The sequence below is a fragment of the Bubalus kerabau genome, chromosome 12 (genome assembly GCF_029407905.1).
Source record: "Bubalus kerabau isolate K-KA32 ecotype Philippines breed swamp buffalo chromosome 12, PCC_UOA_SB_1v2, whole genome shotgun sequence".
NCBI classification, from domain to species: Eukaryota; Metazoa; Chordata; class Mammalia; order Artiodactyla; family Bovidae; genus Bubalus; species Bubalus kerabau.
In genome coordinates this window covers 75,798,059-75,817,911 of record NC_073635.1, presented here as the reverse complement: position 1 = coordinate 75,817,911, position 19,853 = coordinate 75,798,059, and the positions used below count along the sequence as shown (strand labels likewise).

Sequence of the window (19,853 nt, the reverse complement as noted above, 5' to 3'; positions counted from 1 at the left end):
TATGAGCATATTGTTTTAGACACTCCCTCCTCCCCCACCAAAAAAATAAATCATTAACCAAAGTCACTAAAAAGTAGAAAGAGGGAGTTAAGAGCCCCTTCCTCTCTCTTTCAATTTCCAATTAGCAGACATATTGTGCTTAGTCCAGTATTCTGACTGGAGAATTCCTTGGACTGTATAGTCCATGAGGTTGCAAAGATTCAGACATGCCTGAGCAACTTTCACTTCCACTTCACTTCATCGTGCTTAGTCAGTAAGCACAGACCTACTGTGCTTAGTCGCTCAAGGGTCCAACTCTTTGTGACCCCATGGACTGCAGCCGGCCAGGCTCCTTTGTCCATGGGGATTCTCCAGGCAAGAACCTTAGAGTGGGTTGCCATCCCCTTGTCCAAGGGCTCTTCCCAACCCAGAGATCAAACCCAGGTCTCCCACACTGCAGGTGGATTCTATACGGTCTGAGCCACCAGGGAAGCCCAAGAACACTGGAGTGCATACCCTATCCCTTCTCCAGGGGAACTTCCCAACCCAGGAATTGAACAGGGGTCTCCTGCATTGCAGGTGAATTACTTATCAGCTGAGCTACCTGGAAAGCCCAGCAGACCTTTTAATGATAATAAAAGGAGTGAAAGGAAGGCACCTTAAGAAAGAAAGAAAAAGAAACAGAAAGATAATTTGTAAAAACAGATTCAGGTCCTAGGCAATTTAGATTGGGGTGCCTCCATGTGCTATGTGGGCCATGATCTCTAGAATTACAAGCTCAATTTCTTAATTGCTTCTTTGATCTTATCCAAGGAGAAAATTGGATTTATACAGATTTTTGTGTGTGTGTGCAGAGCAGTTCTACTAATGCTGCTATGTAGCACCTCCTTTTGCCAGCCTTTCACTCTCAGGGTAATAAAATACAACCACAGCCAACTTTAAGAAGTATTTTAACCTCTCATATAAAGGATTCTGCCCCTCTTAGAAGCTGACAGTAATCCAGAACCCTGAAGAAATTCTAGAAGCACCCTTTTTTCCCCAAATATTGATCAGATTCTGTCAAACCAAATTGACAATTTGCTGTCAGGTCACTGTCATCTGGTTTGCATGACATCAACCTACATTTTAGATAAATTGACTTTGGTTTTCTTGAATCAAGATATTTTCCAACTCTGTGTATCTCTATAAATATCCCTCAGAGCTCAGAGTCTGAGAGCTAAAAGCACTGACTAATGATAACAACCCCAAATGCCCTGGGCAGAGTATTAGATGCTTCAGCCTGTTAAGTGCCAGTAATCCTAGTGTAAAACTTCCATTTTCTTCCTTTCCCATAACCTTATAATAATAAAAGATCACATTAGGCCTTTGTCTGTCTAGTAAAACAGGGTAATCAAATCATTTAAACACCAGCAGGCCTACCACCCAGATAGATTCTCTCTATTCTCCCTGTCCTGCCCGTTTCTGAAATAATTATCCGAGTTATGTTACTGTGAAACATTTGGTGCTCATAGTAAAGAACCCACCTGCCAATTCAGGAGGTTCATAAGAAACATGGGTTCAATCCCTAGGTTAGAAAGATCCCTTGGAGAAGGAAATGACAACCCACTCCAGTATTCTTGCCTGGAGAATTCCATGGACAGAGGAGCCTAGCGGGCTGTAGTCCATTGGGTCACAAAGAGCTGGACACAACTAAAACGACTTAACACACACACACCCAATATGTTACTGTGAAACATTGGTGCTAATTGGTTTCTTTCTGCTGATTAACAGGTTTTGGATTCAGGGGAACTGTTAGAATATAATGAGTCATATGATTTGCTGCAAAATAGAGACAGCCTGCTTTACAAGATGGTGCAACAACTGGGTGAGGTGGAGGCCACTGTTCTCATTGAAAGGGCAAAACAGGTAAGCCTGCTGCAGGGTGTTGTAATTGAAGTTTGTTTCCAGATTCACTCTCCGGAATCTCCACCAGGGGTCTCTGTGCCCTTTTCAGTCATAAACCTCCAGAGACTAAGCTTCATGGCTGGGTCTTAACAGCATGTGGCAGGTTGAAGGCAGGTCTGCTGAGAATCTGCAACAGTGGTGGGGATGGGGTGTAGGATGAGTGTGCACTTCTGTGCACATGCACCTGTGCCTAACAGACAGATTTGAGATAGGACTCACCACACACTTGGACCCTAGGTTCAGATTCCCTTAGAGCATGGAACACTCTCATTTTGCAGACCCTTTACGTATCATTCTGACTGGTGCTTAGCACTTTTGTGATGTGAGTGCTGTCAAGGAATATCCATGAAATTTGAGAGTGTAAGGAAAACATTTTGGAATACTTTGAGTCTAGGAAGATTAACCAGGGAAAGGTATAAGTTGCTTCTGTTTCTAAACTGTAAAGAAAACTCCTACATGATACTGTCACTTAATTCCTAATTCTTTGTTGTTTAAAATTTTATCCAGTTACCCCCTCCCCACCCATGCTCCCTCTAACTTCCAGAAGAAGGTAGATTGTCATTAGGATAAATCAGGAATTCACAATACCTTAACACTGTACTCTGGATGGTGCTTGAACATGCTGCTGCTGCTGCAGCTAAGTCGCTTCAGTCGTGTCCGACTCTGTGCGACCCTATAGACGGCAGCCCACCAGGCTCCCCCGTCCCTGGGATTCTCCAGGCAAGAATACTGGAGTGGGTTGCCATTTGCTTCTCCAATGCATGAAAGTGAAAAGTGAAAGTGAAGTCGCTCAGTCATGTCCGACTCTTAGAGACCCCATGGACTGCAGCCCACCAGGGTCCTCTGTCCATGGGATTTTCCAGGCAAGAGTACTGGAGTGGGGTGCCATTGCCTTCTCCGCTTGAACATGAGGTGTGTTAAAAGCAATAAGCACTATACATGGTGTGAAGAAGGTACTGGATGAGTGACGTTCACTCACATGGTGTCTTTCTAACAAAGGTGAGGTGGTAGTGTCTTGTACAGATGTGACAACTGAGGTCTAGTTTGAGGGATTTAGCAATTGTCATGAAGCCGCCTGTAATTCATTCTGGAATAAGGTGGGACTGACACTGATGGGAAAATAGAGGGAGGGAGGAAAGGTGTGGTGTTCTTACCACTTGAGATGCGTGGTTCAAGGTGGGGTGAGGTTTCCAGCTTATGTGATGAGGCTTCCCCATTAAAACTGTTTCTCTGGTTATTAAATTATAGATGCATTTTACCTTCTTCATTTCTGCATTTCCCAGATTTTCACTTGTAAGTAGAGTAAAATTACTTGTGTAATATTTAAAATACCTGTTTAAAAAAAAAACACATGTCCCAGAATCTAACAGTATTTCTGTATGAAAAATGTATCTAAAATGTGGCCTAAATTCCCTCTGTCACTGTTTCATCTCAATCCTCCTTAGAAATGAGGAAATGCACAGCAGTACCTTCCACTGTTCATCGGGTAGGAGATAGCTTTTTGTCGGTACTTACTGTATGCAAATTTTAAGATGAACATGGAGCTCTGTATTTTTTGTGCCAAAAATTCACAGAGTGCTTTCATCTACTAGAGTGTCTCCCAGTCAGAGTTTCCATCCTGAGACCGGATAATCATTTGTGATTCCCCATATAACCTAGTCCCAAAACAATCAGGACTCTTAAAACCCTTTTGTTTTTAGAACTTAGGCATTACACATCAAAGAGAGGTGTCCCCACTTATGTGTCAAAGTGTTCATTGAAAAACTATATTATCCTTATGTATGAGCTAGACATTGAGCAATGAGAAACTGATCTCAGAATTTTAGATATTTTCAGATAAGATAATAGCATTCAACATCCTCATTTTACAGGTGAGGAAACTAAGTCCTCTTTGAAGGAATGTGGTCCCATGTATATAACTGGTGTTAAGCTAGTTTGCATCGGACACAGAGTTAGAAATCTGTTCTTTAAGTATATATTTTAAACCAAGTGTCACATATGATATGTACAGAAACAGACATAGGTCATAGAATTAGAAATCTTGTGATTCCTGGTCTATTAATCCTGAACCTACTCTAACAATATTAATGGTAAGTTATATTTGTATAGTTCTTTATCATTTATTTTACACAGTTCTTGCATGTATGATTTCACTTAATCCTCATGACTGCCCTTTTTTATCCCATGTCATGGATGAAGAGATTGGTCCAGGGCTCACCCAAGGTCACAGAGCTGGTCCAGGGAGACAGAGGGGGAATTTCTGGGGAGGCTAAGTGCAGTCCTGGTTTCTGTGTTCTGTGCCACGTCTGAGAACACTGCTCCTTTCACATGGTAGCCAAGGTGGAGGCAATCACTCAAGTTCACAGGGTGACAGAACCTCACTCTTAGATTTCAGTCCTGCCACTGGCTCAGGTCACCTCTACAGAAACAAATGCAGTTCTTGATTCTCATCCCATCTTGACATTATTTCTGCATACTCTGCATCCTCTTAGGAGGATAAACTGTCAGATTATCAGTTTTTTGAATATGCAAGCATTAGGTATCAATGTATTGTTCAGAGCTATAACACTGGGAGCATGAGCCTCAGTCACAAGGTTTCACGGATAGAACAGAATTCATTCATCTGAAAAGAAAACTCAACATCTGGGAGAAGGTGCTTCCATATCACATTTTCTTGAACAAACTGTTCAGGCGAGTTGATCACTATCTGATTGACCCTGATCGATGAAATAGCAGAGAAAGTACCTTTTAGATACATAAAGCTGGAGGGGGCATTAGTTTGATAGGGGATAGGGCTGCCATACAAAGACCACAGAGCAGGTGACTTAAACAATGGAAACTTATTTCCTCACAGCCCTGGAGGCTAGAAGTCTGAGGTCAAGGTGTCAGTAGGGTTGGTTTCCTCTGAGGTCTCTCTCCTTGGCTTGGAGACGCCATCTTCCCTCGGTGTCCCACATGCTCTTCCCTCTGTGTGAGCCTGTGTCCTGGTCTCCTCTTCTTAATCTAACTCCAGTCTGTTATATTAGGACCCACCTGTATGACTTCATTTTAGCTTTATTGCCTCTTTAAAGACACTGTCTCCAAACAGTCACATTCTGAGGGACTGTGGTGTTTAGGACTTCAACATGTAAAGTTAGCGGGGACACAGTTCAGCTCAAAGAATGAATGCCTGTTATCCATTCTGTTCTGTGATGAAGCAGAGCTGGTTGAGGTTTTCTGAAGTTTCTTTGTTCCCAGTGTGTAACAGAGGTGTCATTTTGTCTATTCATGAAATCACTTAATACAGCCCAGAAGTTATAAAATCCTCATATCCGAGCTCTGGGAGCCCGGACCCATTTGAATAGATGGAGGAGGCACTTAGCATCCACGTGGCCTTGTGTCCCCCAGGGCCTCTGAGCCTCAGGTCCTCACCTGTGTATAGATCAGGGATTACAGCCCTGCCGGCTTCTTCACACTTATCACAGGGATCAGATGAGAGAGCAGATACTTAAGGGCTTTGAGAATATAGAGTGTTTTACAATGGGATCATTTTTTTAAAAGGCTGTAGACGGAAGACTTGCTTTCTAGTAATAAAGAATACACCCATAGTTCTAAATAGCTTAGAGACTCTAAATCAGGGGTCCCCAACTCCCGGGCCAGACTCGTATGGTCCGTGGGCTGTTAGGGACTGGGCCACATGGCAGGAGGTGAGTGGTGTACAAAGGAGCAAACTTCAGCTGCTGCTGCCCATCGCTCACTTTACACCTGACCCTCCTCTTTCTCGCCCTGTCTGTGGAAAAAGTGTCTTCTAGAAACTGGGTCCCTGGTGCCAAAAAGGTTGGGGGCCTCTGCTGTAGAAAATTAAAATGTATTTGTAATAATATATTTTAAAACACGTGGCTTATCTAATGCTACAAAATTTAAGAACTTTTTAAAATACTTTTTTAAAATTTATGAACAAAAAGTAGATCACTCTCCAATCCTGTCATCACACAGCTCCCTCCCAAGGTGGAGCCCCAGCACCACTGTTGACTGTTCTGTTGAGATGTTCTGTGTATCAGGAAGAAAATTTCTGTTTCTAAGCACAAATGATAGTGATTCTTTCTCTTTTTTTCACTTAATGTTGTATCTCAGATTATATCCAAGCATGTGGTTATCTCATTATTTTTAATGACTACGTGTGTGTGTGCGTTAGTCACTCAGTCGTGTCCGACTCTTTGTGACCCCATGGACTGTAGCCCACCAGGCTCCTTTGTCCATGGAGTTCTCCGGGCAAGAACATATTATTATGCTTTCTCCATTTCCTACTCCTTATTTTCTATGTTTGTTAATCAGAGTTTATAAAATATAGGGATTACACCCTGATATTAACATCCAAATTTGTTGTGCTCATTTTATATGTGAAAATGAGAAACCCTTGGTCAGGCACTATTAATAGATTTCCCAGCCTCTTTGTTACCTTGTTTTTAATTTCTCTCCAGGTTTTGAGTTAGTAAGATGATTTTACTTATCAATTTACTCTAGTCTTTTTTTTTTTTTTATTTTATTTTAATTTTATTTTATTTTTAAACTTTACATAGTCTTAAAAACATATTTGTGAATCAGAATGATCAGAACTCAAGTGTATGTACAGATAGTTTGGCATTATGTCCAGCCCCAATGAAGGTTTTAATGGGGCTTCTTCCTCCATAGAATAAACACACCCCTGGTTTTTCCTATTGTGCCTCTAGTGGTGATGTGATTTGCTTCACATGAAGCCGTGGACCTGAGAATGTGTTGCCTTAGGAGAAGGACTTTAAAACTCATAAACGTGTGGTTTTTGTCTTTACCCCCCTCAGGTGCACTCTGAAAGAAAATAACCAGATATCTGTCGTAGTGACCGTGTGGTTATGAATATTATGAATGGCCAATGGACAACCTTCAGCCTTCACAACTTTTGAGTCAACTCTGTGATTCTACCATGAGTTCACGTCTATTCCATTGTTCCAATTGGTTTCTGCACTGCGTAAATTATGTTGTTCTATTTTTACACCAGCAACAGATATTGACATATTACAAGATATTAATCTATAATTTTTCTCCAACTTCACTCAGTGACTTCAAGCTCTTGCAAAAGGATTTATTGTGTTTATTTATGTGTTATACTATTTTCTTTTTTATCCAAATCAGAGGTGCAGGCCACTGATAAAAGCTGTCTCCCAGGTTTTGTGTCCTGAGAGACTCTGGAGCCAAACTCATTTTCTAAGATTTGAGAAAAAGTTCTTACAATTTTTTTTTTTTACTGTTCCCAGAATTTCATATTACTTTCTAATTATATTACAGATTCTTGAAGACTGTGTGAGTTGCCGTTTTGTGTCACCACTTCCTTTAACAGAACTACTATCCATTTTCCACTCAAAGACCTCTAGTTAAACTACTACAGAGAAAATAGGAAAAACATACAGTACATGTAGTTTAAGTGACATTATAGAAGACAGAGATGTCACCCTCCAAAAAATATATGGTTAAAATACAGAAGGGCAATATTGTACATTCATCTGTGTCCCCCTGCATTGCCAGCAGATTCTTTACCACTGAGCCATTGGGGAAGCCCTCTAAAAGAGAAGGAGAGAAAATAGAAAATATGCCTTATCAAAGTAGGAACCCCTCTAGGGGATTTGCTAATGAAAGACAGACATGTTCTAGACTGTCTTCTAGATGGAGGATTTTATTTTTTTACATTAAAAAAATTGTGGTAAAATATATATAACATAAAATTTGCCATATAACCATTTTTAATCACACAATTTGGCATTAATCACACTCACAGTGTTGTGCAGCCATCATTGTCTGGGTAACTTTCGGTAATTATGTGCTTCCTCTTCAGTGTTTTATTTCTGCAGAGTCATTTTGGTAACTTTAACTTTTCTAGAAGTAGATCTTTTTCCTGTGAGTCTTGAGCTTGATTGGCATAAATGTATTCACAATATCTTACATATTTAATCTCTGCATCATCTCTGTGTTCTTTTAGCCTTTTAGTTTTCTTTGAGGCTTCTCATTTTTTATGAATAATCTTGTATAACTTTTTCTTATTTTCAAAGAATCAAATTATTGCTTGATACTCTGTTTTTCTTTCTAGTTCATCATATCATTCTTTCTTTCAACTTTTCCTTTATTTTGAGATTTTTTTTCTCTAAATTCTTAAATTGGAAACAGATTAATAATATCATTATTTTTCTAACATAAGTATATAAATTTGACAATTTTTCTGTGATCCACTTTAGATACAACCTACAAGTTTTGGTACTTACCACCAACCACTCTCCAAAGTATTATGTATTTTCTAATTCCTAATTTAATTCATTAACTATATCTTTTACCCATGAGTTATTCATAAGTATAATGTTCTCTAAATTTCAAATGCTAGTGGCTTTTTTCTATTAGATTGAACATGTGGAACTGCTAACATTCAGCCTTTTATATAAAATGGCACTTTCATGTATTTAAATGTAATATTTTTCTTTTATTAATATATAGCAATTTCATTTTGGTCAGACATTAGGTTGTGGATTTTAAACCAAAGGTAATGATATTCATACAAAAACTCCTTGTTTCCACCATTTTGTATTTTATTTGGGGGTTTTAAAATGTTTTAAGTACATGTGTAACCAGTAATTTTCAAATAAAATTCCTCCCTGAGTACTGGAATGTTTTCTGATACATGTTGCAGGCTGGTTCTCTGGAATGCAGACTCAGATGGAGTTTAGTGCTGGGGTGTTTATTATGACTGCCCTTGGAATCAATACTGTGGAATCAGGAGGGAAGAAACGGGATAGGGCAGAAGGAAAGATCCAGCTTGATCCCTGGCTGGATGACCTTAGCTGATCCCATGGGGCATCTGGAATGAAGATGGCCCTTCAGGGTTGTCCTGACACATCCAATGGCTGGTCTTTATAACCTGGAAGGATCATTGCATGCAGCCTGGTGGTTTAAGGTTGCCCACTGGCAGCACCCCCAGCAGCTGGGCAATGAGTCCTTGAAGGGAGGTCTGAACTGCACATCTCCATGTCCCCCCACATCCTGTGTCACAGCTCTAAGGTAGGTGATGAAGATGTACTGTGGGGGAAAATCTTGATGACTGATGTGTAAGTCAAAATGATGAGTTAGTGATTCTCCTCAATACCCTCTGCTTTAAAAAATAGAGGAGAAGGTCCATGAAGGGGAGAAATCTCATTTTCTAGGGTCAGCCCAGTCGTCACCTCTTCTAGGAAGTCACTTTAGGATCAGTCATCATCCTAGGTAACTCGTCTTTCTGTAGGACCCTGAGCACCTCTCGTTTAAACTGAACCGTACTTGGTTAGTGTCCTATTGTCATCCAGTGTGGTGATTTTAAAATAAGGGGCCTGTTCTTTACATTTTACACAGGTTATGTAAACTATGTAGCCTGCCCTGACTATGAGTATTCATAGGGTCTCAGTTCAGTTCATTTGCTCAGTCGTGTCCGATTCTTTGCGACCCCATGAACCACAGCATGCCAGGCCTCCCTGTCCATCACCAACTCCCAGAGTTCACTCAGACTCATGTCCATCGAGTCGGTGATGCCATCCAGCCATCTCATCCTCTGTCGTCCCCTTCTCCTCCTGCCCCCAATCCCTTCCAGCATCAGAGTCTTTTCCAATGAGTCAACTCTTCGCATGAGGTGGCCAAAGTACTGGAGTTTCAGCCTTAGCATCATTCCTTCCAAAGAAATCCCAGGGCTGATCTCCTTCAGAATGGACTGGTTGGATCTCCTTGCAGTCCAAGGGACTCTCAAGAGTCTTCTCCAACACCACAGTTCAAAAGCATCAATTCTTCTGCGCCCAGCTTTCTTTATCCATATGGTCTGTTTTCTCACTAAACCAAATGAGAAAAAGACTTGAAACTGTGTTCTATTCACTTTTTAATTACATCTTTCAGCACAGTGTCTGTCACATCGGGGGCACTCAGTAAATGTTTGCTGAATGAATAAATGATGCCTGAGAACAAACCTTCCTTATCAACTTTGTAATTTTGGAATTCTAAGAAGTAGCCTGGGATAACAGAAAGCCCTGGTTTTAGAGTCAGTCACACTGATCTGCCTGTTAGGTCTTTCTCTGCTCTCACTAGCAGTGTGGGTGTCTGAAGAATGTACTGCACAGAATGGGATACTTGAGAATGAAAGGAAAGCAGTAACCAGCCTGAGTGCTAGGGAAATAAACTGGCACCATCCTTGACAAAATGGACTATGGACACCCTTCAGCCATGTAGCCTTAGTTACATACTTAGGCAAGTATCTTAACCTCTGAATTTCAGCTTCTTCATCTGGAAGATGGATATGATTCCTGCTCTTGGAGTTCTTTGGTTGGGATGATGGATGGACCAAGAGCATCCAGAGACACAGAGTGGAATCACTGACCTTGGTGATTCCTAACCACCAGGAGAGGAGAACAAGATGAGTGTGAATGAGTGAGGTTTGTAGACTATAGAAGGTGAATTTGAGGAGGGCCTCATCTGATGGCCTAAATCAGACTGTTCTTCCTCCACATGTAGTTAAAATGACATAAGCCTCCAGGGAGGAGCACAAGCTCTGGGGTCACCCTTTAGGGACAAATACTGTTTCTGGACATTGCTGAATGGGTTTGGATACAAATTCTGCTCTTGTTTACCATGGGCTCTTAAGGTTGGGAAGTCCACTGTGCTTCAGTGTCTTTGTCTGAAAGTTGAGGTGGGGATAGTATGATTCACAGAGGGTTGTTGTAAAGATTAACTCTGACAGTGACACTCACTGTGTGGTCTGCGCACTAGTTCCAGTTCATGAACTGTTTATAACCATTAGAAGTAAGTACAGGAAACTCAAGAAAGCTAGAAACTCAGAGCCATCAGCTATTGCCATGATATTCCACACTTAAGATGGATGTGTTCCTGAACAGCCCAGAGACCAATGTGAGTGTTGCACTTGACGGGGGAGGTGCATACTAGCCTTGCACAGTGGATCAGTGACTAAGTTGCAATGGGCTGAAAATGTAAAATTAAATAAAACTGATATGTAATTCCAGACAGTTGAGAAACACTGCTTTCGAACAATGTTGGATATGTGATTAGTTGTTAATCAGTACTACCCTCTCCAGTACTTCCTTCTTATTCACCGTCATAATTATGTTTAAAATGAGGCCATACTGGCTTTCAAAAGGATATACTATCACATTATCAATGTTTTTAATAGCATTTAAAATTTAGAAGACTAATTTTAGAAGACTCTACACATGGAGATCACCCGATGGTCAACACCGAAATCAGATTGATTTTATTCTTTGCAGCCAAAGATGGAGAAGCTCTATAGAGTCAACCAAAACAAGACCAGGAGCTGACTGTGGCTCAGATCATGAACTCCTTATTGCGAAATTAAGGCTGAAATTGAAGAAAGTAGGGAAAACCATTACACCTTTCAGGTATGACCTAAATCAAATCCCTTATGATTATACAGTGGAAGTGAGAAATAGATTTAAGGGCCTAGATCTGATAGAGTGCCTGATGAACTGTGGATTGAGGCTCGTGACATTGTACAGGAGACAGTGATCAAGATCATCCCCATGGAAAAGAAAAGCAAAAAAGCAAAATGGCTGTCTGGGGAGGCCTTACAAATAGGTGTGAAAAGAAGAGAAGTGAAAAGCAAAGGAGAAAAGGAAAAATATAAGCATCTGAATGCAGAGTTCCAAAGAATAGCAAGAAGAGATAAGAAAGCCTTCCTCAGCAAACAATGCAAAGAAATAGAAGAAAACAACAGCATGGGAAAGACTAGCGTTCTCTTCAAGAAAATTAAAGATACCAGGGGGACATTTCATGCAAAAATGGGCTCAATAAAGGACAGAAATGGTACGGACCTAACAGAAGAAGAAGATATTAAGAAGAGGCGGCAAGAATACACAGAGGGACTATACAAGAAAGATATTCACGACCCAGATAATCACGATGGTGTGATCACTAACCTAGAGCCAGACATCCTGGAATATAAAGTCAAGTGGGCCTTAGAAAGCATCACCATGAACAAAGGTAGTGGAGGTGATGGAATTCCAGTTGAGCTATTTCAAATCCTGGAAGATGATGCTATGAAAGTGCTGCACTCAATATGCCAGCAAATTTGGAAAACTCAGCAGTGGCCACAGGACTGGAAAAGGTCAGTTTTCATTCCAATCCCAAAGAAAGGCAATGCCAAAGAATGCTCAAACTTCTGCACAATTGCACTCATCTCACACGCTAGTAAAGTAATACTCAAAATTCTCCAAGCCAGGCTTCAGCAATATGTGAACTGTAAACATCCTGATGTTCAAGCTGGTTTTAGAAAAGGCAGAGGAACCAGAGATCAAATTGCCAACATCCTCTGGATCATGGAAAAAGCAAGAGAGTTCCAGAAAAACATCTATTTATGCTTTATTGACTATGCCAAAGCCTTTGACTGTGTGGGTCACAATAACATGTGGAAAATTCTGAAAGAGATGGGAATACCAGACCACCTGACCTGCCTCTTGAGAAACCTGTACACAGGTCAGGAAGCAACAGTTAGAACTGGACATGGAACAACAGACTGGTTCCATATAGGAAAGGGAGTGCATCAGGGCTGTATATTATCACCCTGCTTATTTAACTTATATGCAGAGTACATCATGAGAAACGCTGGACTGGAAGAAACACAAGCTGGAATAAAGATTACCGGGAGAAATATCAATAACCTCAGATATGCAGATGACACCACCCTTATGGCAGAAAGTGAAGAGGAACTCAAAAGCCTCTCGATGAAAGTGAAAGTGGAGAGTGAAAAAGTTGGCTTAAAGCTCAACATTCAGAAAACAAAGATCATGGCATCTGGTCCCATCACTTCATGGGAAATAGATGTGGAAACAGTGGAAGCAGTGTCAGACTTTATTTTTCTGGGCTCCAAAATCACTGCAGATGGTGACTGCAGCCATGAAATAAAAAGACGCTTACACCTTGGAAAGAAAGTTGTGGCCAACCTAGATAGCATATTCAAAAGCAGAGACATTACTTTGCCAACTAAGGTCTGTCTAGTCAAGGCCATGGTTTTTCCAGTGGTCATGTATGGATGTAAGAGTTGTGCTGTGAATAAATTTGAACACTGAAGAATTGATTCTTTTGAAGTGTGGTGTTGGAGAAGGCTCTTGAGAGTCCCTTGGACTGCAAGGAGATCCAACCAGTCCATTCTGAAGGAGATCAGCCCTGGCATTTCTTTGGAGGGAATGATTCTGAAGCTGAAACTCCAGTACTTTGGCCACCTCATGTGAAGAGTTGACTCATTGGAAAAGACTCTGATGCTGGGAGGGATTGGGGGCAGGAGGAGAAAGGGACGACAGAGGATGAGATAGCTGGATGGCATCACTGACTCAATGGACGTGAGTCTGAGTGAACTCTGGGAGTTAGTTGGTGATGGACAGGGAGGCCTGGTGTGCTGTGATTCATGGGGTCGCAAAGAGTCGGACACGACTGAGCAACTGAACTGAACTGAACTGATAATTTAGAAAGAGTTAAATTCCTGTTCTAGTTTCAGTTCAATTTAGTTACTCAGTCATGTCCAACTCTTTGTTGGATAAGAGGTGGCCAAAGTCTTGGCCAGGCTTCCCTGGCACGCCAAGCTTCCCTGTCCATCACCACTCCCAGAGGCTGCTCAAACTCATGTCCATCGAGTCAGTGATGACATCCAACCATCTCATCCTCTGTAGTCCCCTTCTCCTCCTGCCTTCAATCTTTCCCAGGAACAGGATCTTCTCTAATGAGTCAGTTCTTCCCATCAGGTGGTCAAAGTATTGGAGCTTCAGCTTCAACATCAATCCTTCCAGTGAACACCCAGGACTGATCTCCTTTAGAATGAACTGGTTTGATCTCCTTAGAGTCCAAGGGACTCGCAAGAGTCTTCAACACCACAGTTCAAAAGCATCAATTCTTTGGCGCTCAGCCTTCTTCACAGTCCAACTCTCAGATCCATACATGACTACTGGAAAAACCATAGCCTTGACCAGACGGACCTTTATTGGCAAAGTAATGTCTCTGCTTTTCAATATGCTATCTAAGTTGGTCATAACTTTCCTTCCAAGGAGTAAGCGTCTTTTAATTTCATGGCTGCATTCACCATCTGCAGTGATTTTCGAGCCCAGAAAATAAAGTCTGACACTGTTTCCCCATCTATTTCCCATGAAGTGATGGGACCAGATGCCATGATCTTTGTTTTCTGAATGTTGAGCTTTAAGCCAACTTTTTCACTCTCCACTTTCACTTTCATCGAGAGGCTTTTGAGTTCCTCTTCACTTTCTGCCATAAGGGTGGTGTCATCTGCATATCTGAGGTTATTGATATTTCTCCCAGCAATCTTGATTCCAGCTTGTGTTTCTTCCAGCCCAGCATTTCTCATGATGTACTCTGCATATAGTTAAATAAGCAGGGTGACAATATACAGCCCTGACATACTCCTTCTCCTATATGAAACCAGTCTGTTGTTCCATGTCCAGTTCTAACTGTTGCTTCCTGACCTGCATGTAGGTTTCTCAAGAGGCAGGTCAGGTGGTCTGATATTCCCATCTCTTTCAGAATTTTCCACAGTTTATTGTGATCCACACAGTCAAAAGATTTGGCATAGTCAATAAAGCATAAATAGATGTTTTTCTGGAACTCTCTTGCTTTTTCCATGATCCAGAGGATGTTGGCAATTTGATCTCTGGTTCCTCTGCCTTTTCTAAAACCAGCTTAATCATCTGGAATTTCACAGTTCACGTATTGCTGAAGCCTGGCTTGGAGAATTTTGAGCATTACTTTACTAGCATGTGAGAGGAGTGCAATTGTGCGGTAGTTTGAGCATTCTTTGACATTGCCTTTCTGTGAGATTGGAATGAAAACTGACCTTTTCCAGTACTGTAGCCACTGCTGAGTTTTCCAAATTTTCTGGCATATTGTGATCTAATTAAACTTAAAAGCTTTTGCACAACAAAAGAAACTATACACAAGGTGAAAAGGCGGCCTTCAGAATGGGAGAAAGTAATAGCAAACAAAACAACTGCCAAAGAATTAATCTCCAAAATATAGAAGCAGCTCATGCAGCTCAATACCAGAAAACAACAGTGCAATCAAAAAGTGGGCCAAAGAATTAAACAAACATATCTCCAAAGAAGACATAGAGAGGGCTAACAAACACATAAAAAGAGGTTCAACATCACTCATTATCAGAGAAACGCAAATCAAAGCCACAATGAGGTATCATTTCATGCCAATCAGAATGCTGCTCCTAAGTCGCTTCATTCGTGTCCAACTCTGTGCGACCCCATAGAAGGCAGCCCCCCAGGCTCCCCTGTCCCTGGGATTCTCCAGGCAAGAACACTGGAAAGAGTTGCCATTTCCTTCTCCAATGCATGAAACTGAAAAGTGAAAGTGAAGTAGCTCAGTCATGTCCAACTCTTAGCGACCCCATGAACTGCAGCTTACCAAGCTCCTCCGTCAGTGGGATTTTCTAGGCAAGAGTACTGGAGTCGGGTTCCATTGCCTTCTCCGGCCAATCAGAATGGCAGCCATCAAAAGACCTACAATCAATAAATACTGGAGAGGGTGTGGAGAAATGGGAACCCTCTTACACTGTTGGTGGGAATGCAAACTAGTACAGCCACTATGGAGAACAGTGTGGAGATTCCTTACAAAACTGGAACTAGAACTGCCATATGACCCAGCAACCCCACTGCTTGGCATACACACTGAGGAAACAAGAATTGAAAGAGATGCATGTACCCCAGTGTTCATTCCAGCACTGTTTACAATAGCTAAAACATGAAAGAAACCTAGATGTCCATTGGCAGACAAATGGATAAGGAAGTCGTGGTACATATGCACAATGGAATATTACTCAGCTATAAAAAGAACACATTTGAGTCAGTTCTAATGAGGTGGATGGAACTGGAGCCTATTATACGAGTGAAGTAAGCCAGAAAGAAAAACACCAATACAGTGTATTAATGCATATTTTTGGAATTTAGAAAGTCAGTAATGATGATCCTATATTCAAGGCAGCAAAAGAGACACAGGTGTAAAGAACAGACTATCGGACTATGTGGGAGAAGGTGAGGGTGGTGCGGTATGAGAGGATAGCATTGAAAGGTGTTTGTATATTACCATTTGTAAAATAGATGGCCAGTGCAAGCTCGATCATGAAGCAGGGCACTCAAAGCCAGTGCTCTGGGACAACCCAGAGGGATGGGATGGGGGGTTCAGGATGGTGGGACACATGTACACCCAAGGGTGATTCATGTTGATGTATGGCAAAAACCACCACAATATTGTAAAATAATTTTCTTCCAATTAAAATAAATAAAATTAAAGAAGAACCAAGGTTAAGAGTTAAACACACTAAGAATGTTCTGCACAAAGTATACATTGCATGTTTCTGACTAAATTCTCTTTTCCATTCAGTAAACATGCTCATAAGTATCCATCCAAATAGGTGGAATCTTTGGGTATTCCAAACCATGTTTGATCCAAAAGCTAATCATATTTAATTCTGGAGAACATTACATGAAAAACATTTTTAAGATTAAATTTTGCAGACTACCTAGCAAAAAATGAGTCTCTGGTATGGAGTTTATATCACATTAGAAATGTGGTAAGTAATGGTGAACAGAGGATTGAGGGTTTTACACCCCACATTTTACAACAATGATTTTTTTTTTAATCCTTGAGTTTATACTGATTCTGATAAGATATAGAATAGCTATGAGGAAGGGAAAGCTCTTATTTTGTAGTAGAAAGCCAGCTCACAAATGTAGACAGATTGACAGAAAAGTACCATGTGACAGCAATCATTGTCATAAATAATTCAGCCAAAATTAATCAATGGCTGACTACATGGTGAATGTCAGGGCGTGGGTGTTGAGAGGAACACGACATTTCATGGACTCAAAGTATCTTCTCAGCTTAATTCTTTAAGGAAGAATTGTTTGCCTAAAGTGGGAAAATCCAGCAAACACAGGCCATGCAAGTAACCAGAGTACACATTACTAATAAAGAACTTAATAACACCCTTGTTTTTTTTTTCCTTGTTTTTAGAAAAATTTATTTAAGTATAGTTGACTTACAATGTTGTGTTAATTTCTGCTATACCACAGTGATTCAGTTGTACAAATATGCACATTATTTTTCATGTAAGTTAAATAAATATAAATATACAGCCTTGTCATACTCCTTTCCCAATTTTGACCCAGGCAGTCAATCCATGTACGGTTCTAACTGTTGCTTCTTGACCTGCATACAGGTTACTTAGGAGGTAGGTAAGGTGGTCTGGTATTCCCATCTCTTGAAGAATTTTCCACAGTTTGTTGTGATCCACACAGTCAAAGGCTTTAGCGTAGTCAATGGAGCAGAAGTAGATGTTTTTCTGAGCATAGACCATAAGGCCCCCAAAGCCTGGAAATGTACTTCCTGGTCCTTTACAGGAAATCTCTGCCCTCCCTGCCCCAGAGCTCTGCTGTTTTAAGTGAGGCCTGAGTACCAGCAGTGTCAGCTGGCTTGGGAGGCTGTTAGGAACACGTGATTGTGGTCTCTACCCCAGACCTACTGACAAAATCTCCAGATCCCAGGTGGATCCTGCTCACAGTACAGTTTGAGAAGCACTGGTTTAGAGGCCCTGCTCAGTTCATCCTGCGGTTGCACCTTCCCCCAGGTGCAGGCAGCCAGAGCAGACCAGGGCGTGTGGCCACCTGGAGCCCCGCCCTCTCCAGGCCATGCTCTGAGCACCTAGACCCTACAACCCCTGCTCCCAGCGCCAGTGCAGGCCTCCCTCCTGGGACCCGTGTCCCAACCTGACAGGTAGTCTAGATACAGCTGTTTATGGGGCGGAATAGGATGGCTTGAGCTTGGACTTGAAGGCTGTAATGCTCTTGCTTGAGCAGCAGATTCCTCAGGGCACAAAGAGGGTCAGAACCACAGGTGGGAAGAGCAGGGGGAGGGCTGGGGGCTGGGTCAGCCCAGCCCTCTGCTGTCCTGCCTTCTAGCTCCAAACTCCAGGGTCCAGGAATCCCAGCCTGCCAGGTGGTTATGACGGTGTACTTGACAGTGTGTTAGCTTGATTTATAACTTTTAAATATTTTAAACATATAGGATGGGCTTCATTTATATTCTTGACCCAAGGCCCACATATGTGAGTGGCAGGTCTGTTAAATGCTTCTCAGAATGTGCTCAGAGGACCCCCTGCATCCCAATCCACTGGGACTGGGATGTTGGATCAGACCTTTGGGGCTGGAGCCTATGATTCTGCATTCTGACTCCTCCCCTGGTGACTCTGATCCACAGCAGAGCTACAGGAGCACTTGTAATGGAGGGGGGTGGGGCGTTGAGAGGAGCTGCCCGGAGTGGCAGGAAGTGTCAGGAGAAGAGAGGGCGGTCCCAGGTCAGAGGAAGGTGCTGACCACAAGCTCACACCTTCCTGCCTCTCTCATGTTTCTCCTCACAACCTGGCCTGACCACACCCCCGGGAGTTGGCTGCAGGGAGAAGCTGCTAAAATGGGGCAAGGGTGTCCTCCTGCTGACCATGGGGCTCTTGGGGGCTGCCCTGCAAAAGGAAGGACCTGAGTCAGGGGCAATAGGAGCAAAGGGGCTGCAGGCCCCTGGAGGGACCACATGGACCCACCCAGGGTGTCAGGCTGAGCAGGTCTTTGGGCAGGGACACCTCCTGGTCCCACGGGACACAGGTGGAGCGCGGACAGACTGTGCAGTTCCACCGGGGCTCAGAGGCCGCATCTGTCAGTTAGGAGTCTTATGACCTCTAGCAAGGTCCTTAAGCTCTGTAAAATGGTGGGGGTCCTAACATCCTAATACCCTCCGAGCTTGTGTTAAAATTAAACATGATGGTCTTTCTTTCAGGCTCATGGTGCTGGTAGGATGAGCAAGCGTCATGGTCTTAGCCAGGAAGCTCTGTAGCCACCGACAAGCCCTGAAATGGCATGGTAACAGTACAATAAAGCCCATTTGGGCACAGCCCTGAAGGCCAACCCTTTTAGATGCACTTCTCATGCCAAGAGAATTGTGCTCGAAAAAATAGGGGTTGAAGCCAACATCCAAATTCTGCCATCAGCAAATGTGTCAGGGTTCAGTTCACCAAGAGTGGTAAAAAATCACAGCCTTTTGTACCCAGAGATGATTGCTTGAATTTTATTGAGGAAAATGATGAAGTTCTGGTTGCTGGATTTTGTTTCAAAGGTCATGCTGTTGGTGACATTCCTGGAGTCCACTTTAAGGCTGTCAAAGTATCCAGTGTCTCTTTTTTTGCCTTGTACAAAGGCAAGAAGGAAAGACCAAGATCATAAATTTTGATGATGAAAGAATGATAGTAATAAATTTTCATATACCAAAAAAAAATGAAATGTGATATGATAGTTAAGCAAAAGCACATCCTTGTCACACAGAGCAGAATAAGGGGCAGCTGCTATTTATTGGGATGCTTATTACATTACACCTCTGCACTTCTTGATGCTTGATATCATAGGCACTTGTCACTGCCTGTGTTCATTCATGTCCAACTCTTTGTGACCCTGTGACTGTAGCCCACCAGGCTCTTCTGTTCATGAGATTTTCCAGGCAAGAACAGAATACTGGAGAAGGTTGTCATTTCCTCCCCCAGGGCTTCTTCCTGACCCAGGGATCGAACTTGCATCTCCTGTGTCTCCTGCATTGGCAGGCACATTCTTTATCACTGAACCTGGGAATTACCTGTCACTGACTTTAGGATCAGTTCCCTCAAGCCCCCAGGGGGCACTAGTGGTAAGGAATCCACCTGCCAGTGCAGGAGATCCAAGAGTAACAGGTTCGATCCCTGGGTTGGGAAGATCCCCTGGAGGAGGAAATGGCAACCCACTCCAGTATTCCTGCATGGGAAATCCCATCCTCTGTCCATGGGGTCCCAAAGAGTCATCACA

At 42.3% G+C, this 19,853-nt stretch overlaps 1 protein-coding gene and 1 pseudogene across 1 annotated transcript in view; both read left to right on the top strand.

The window, feature by feature from the left end:
- Positions 1-8,598, top strand: part of LOC129624250 (ATP-binding cassette sub-family C member 4-like) — a 180,227-nt gene extending 171,629 nt beyond the window's left edge. Inside the window, exons 30-31 of the mRNA XM_055541910.1 lie at positions 1,750-1,884; positions 6,741-8,598. Of these exons, the coding sequence (XP_055397885.1) occupies positions 1,750-1,884; positions 6,741-6,761 (156 nt within the window). The 3' untranslated portion in view covers positions 6,762-8,598. The remainder of the gene's footprint in view (positions 1-1,749; positions 1,885-6,740) is intronic.
- A 10,234-nt stretch (positions 8,599-18,832) lies between these two features.
- Positions 18,833-19,244, top strand: LOC129624249 (40S ribosomal protein S23-like; annotated as a pseudogene).
- The last annotated feature ends 609 nt before the right edge of the window (positions 19,245-19,853 follow it).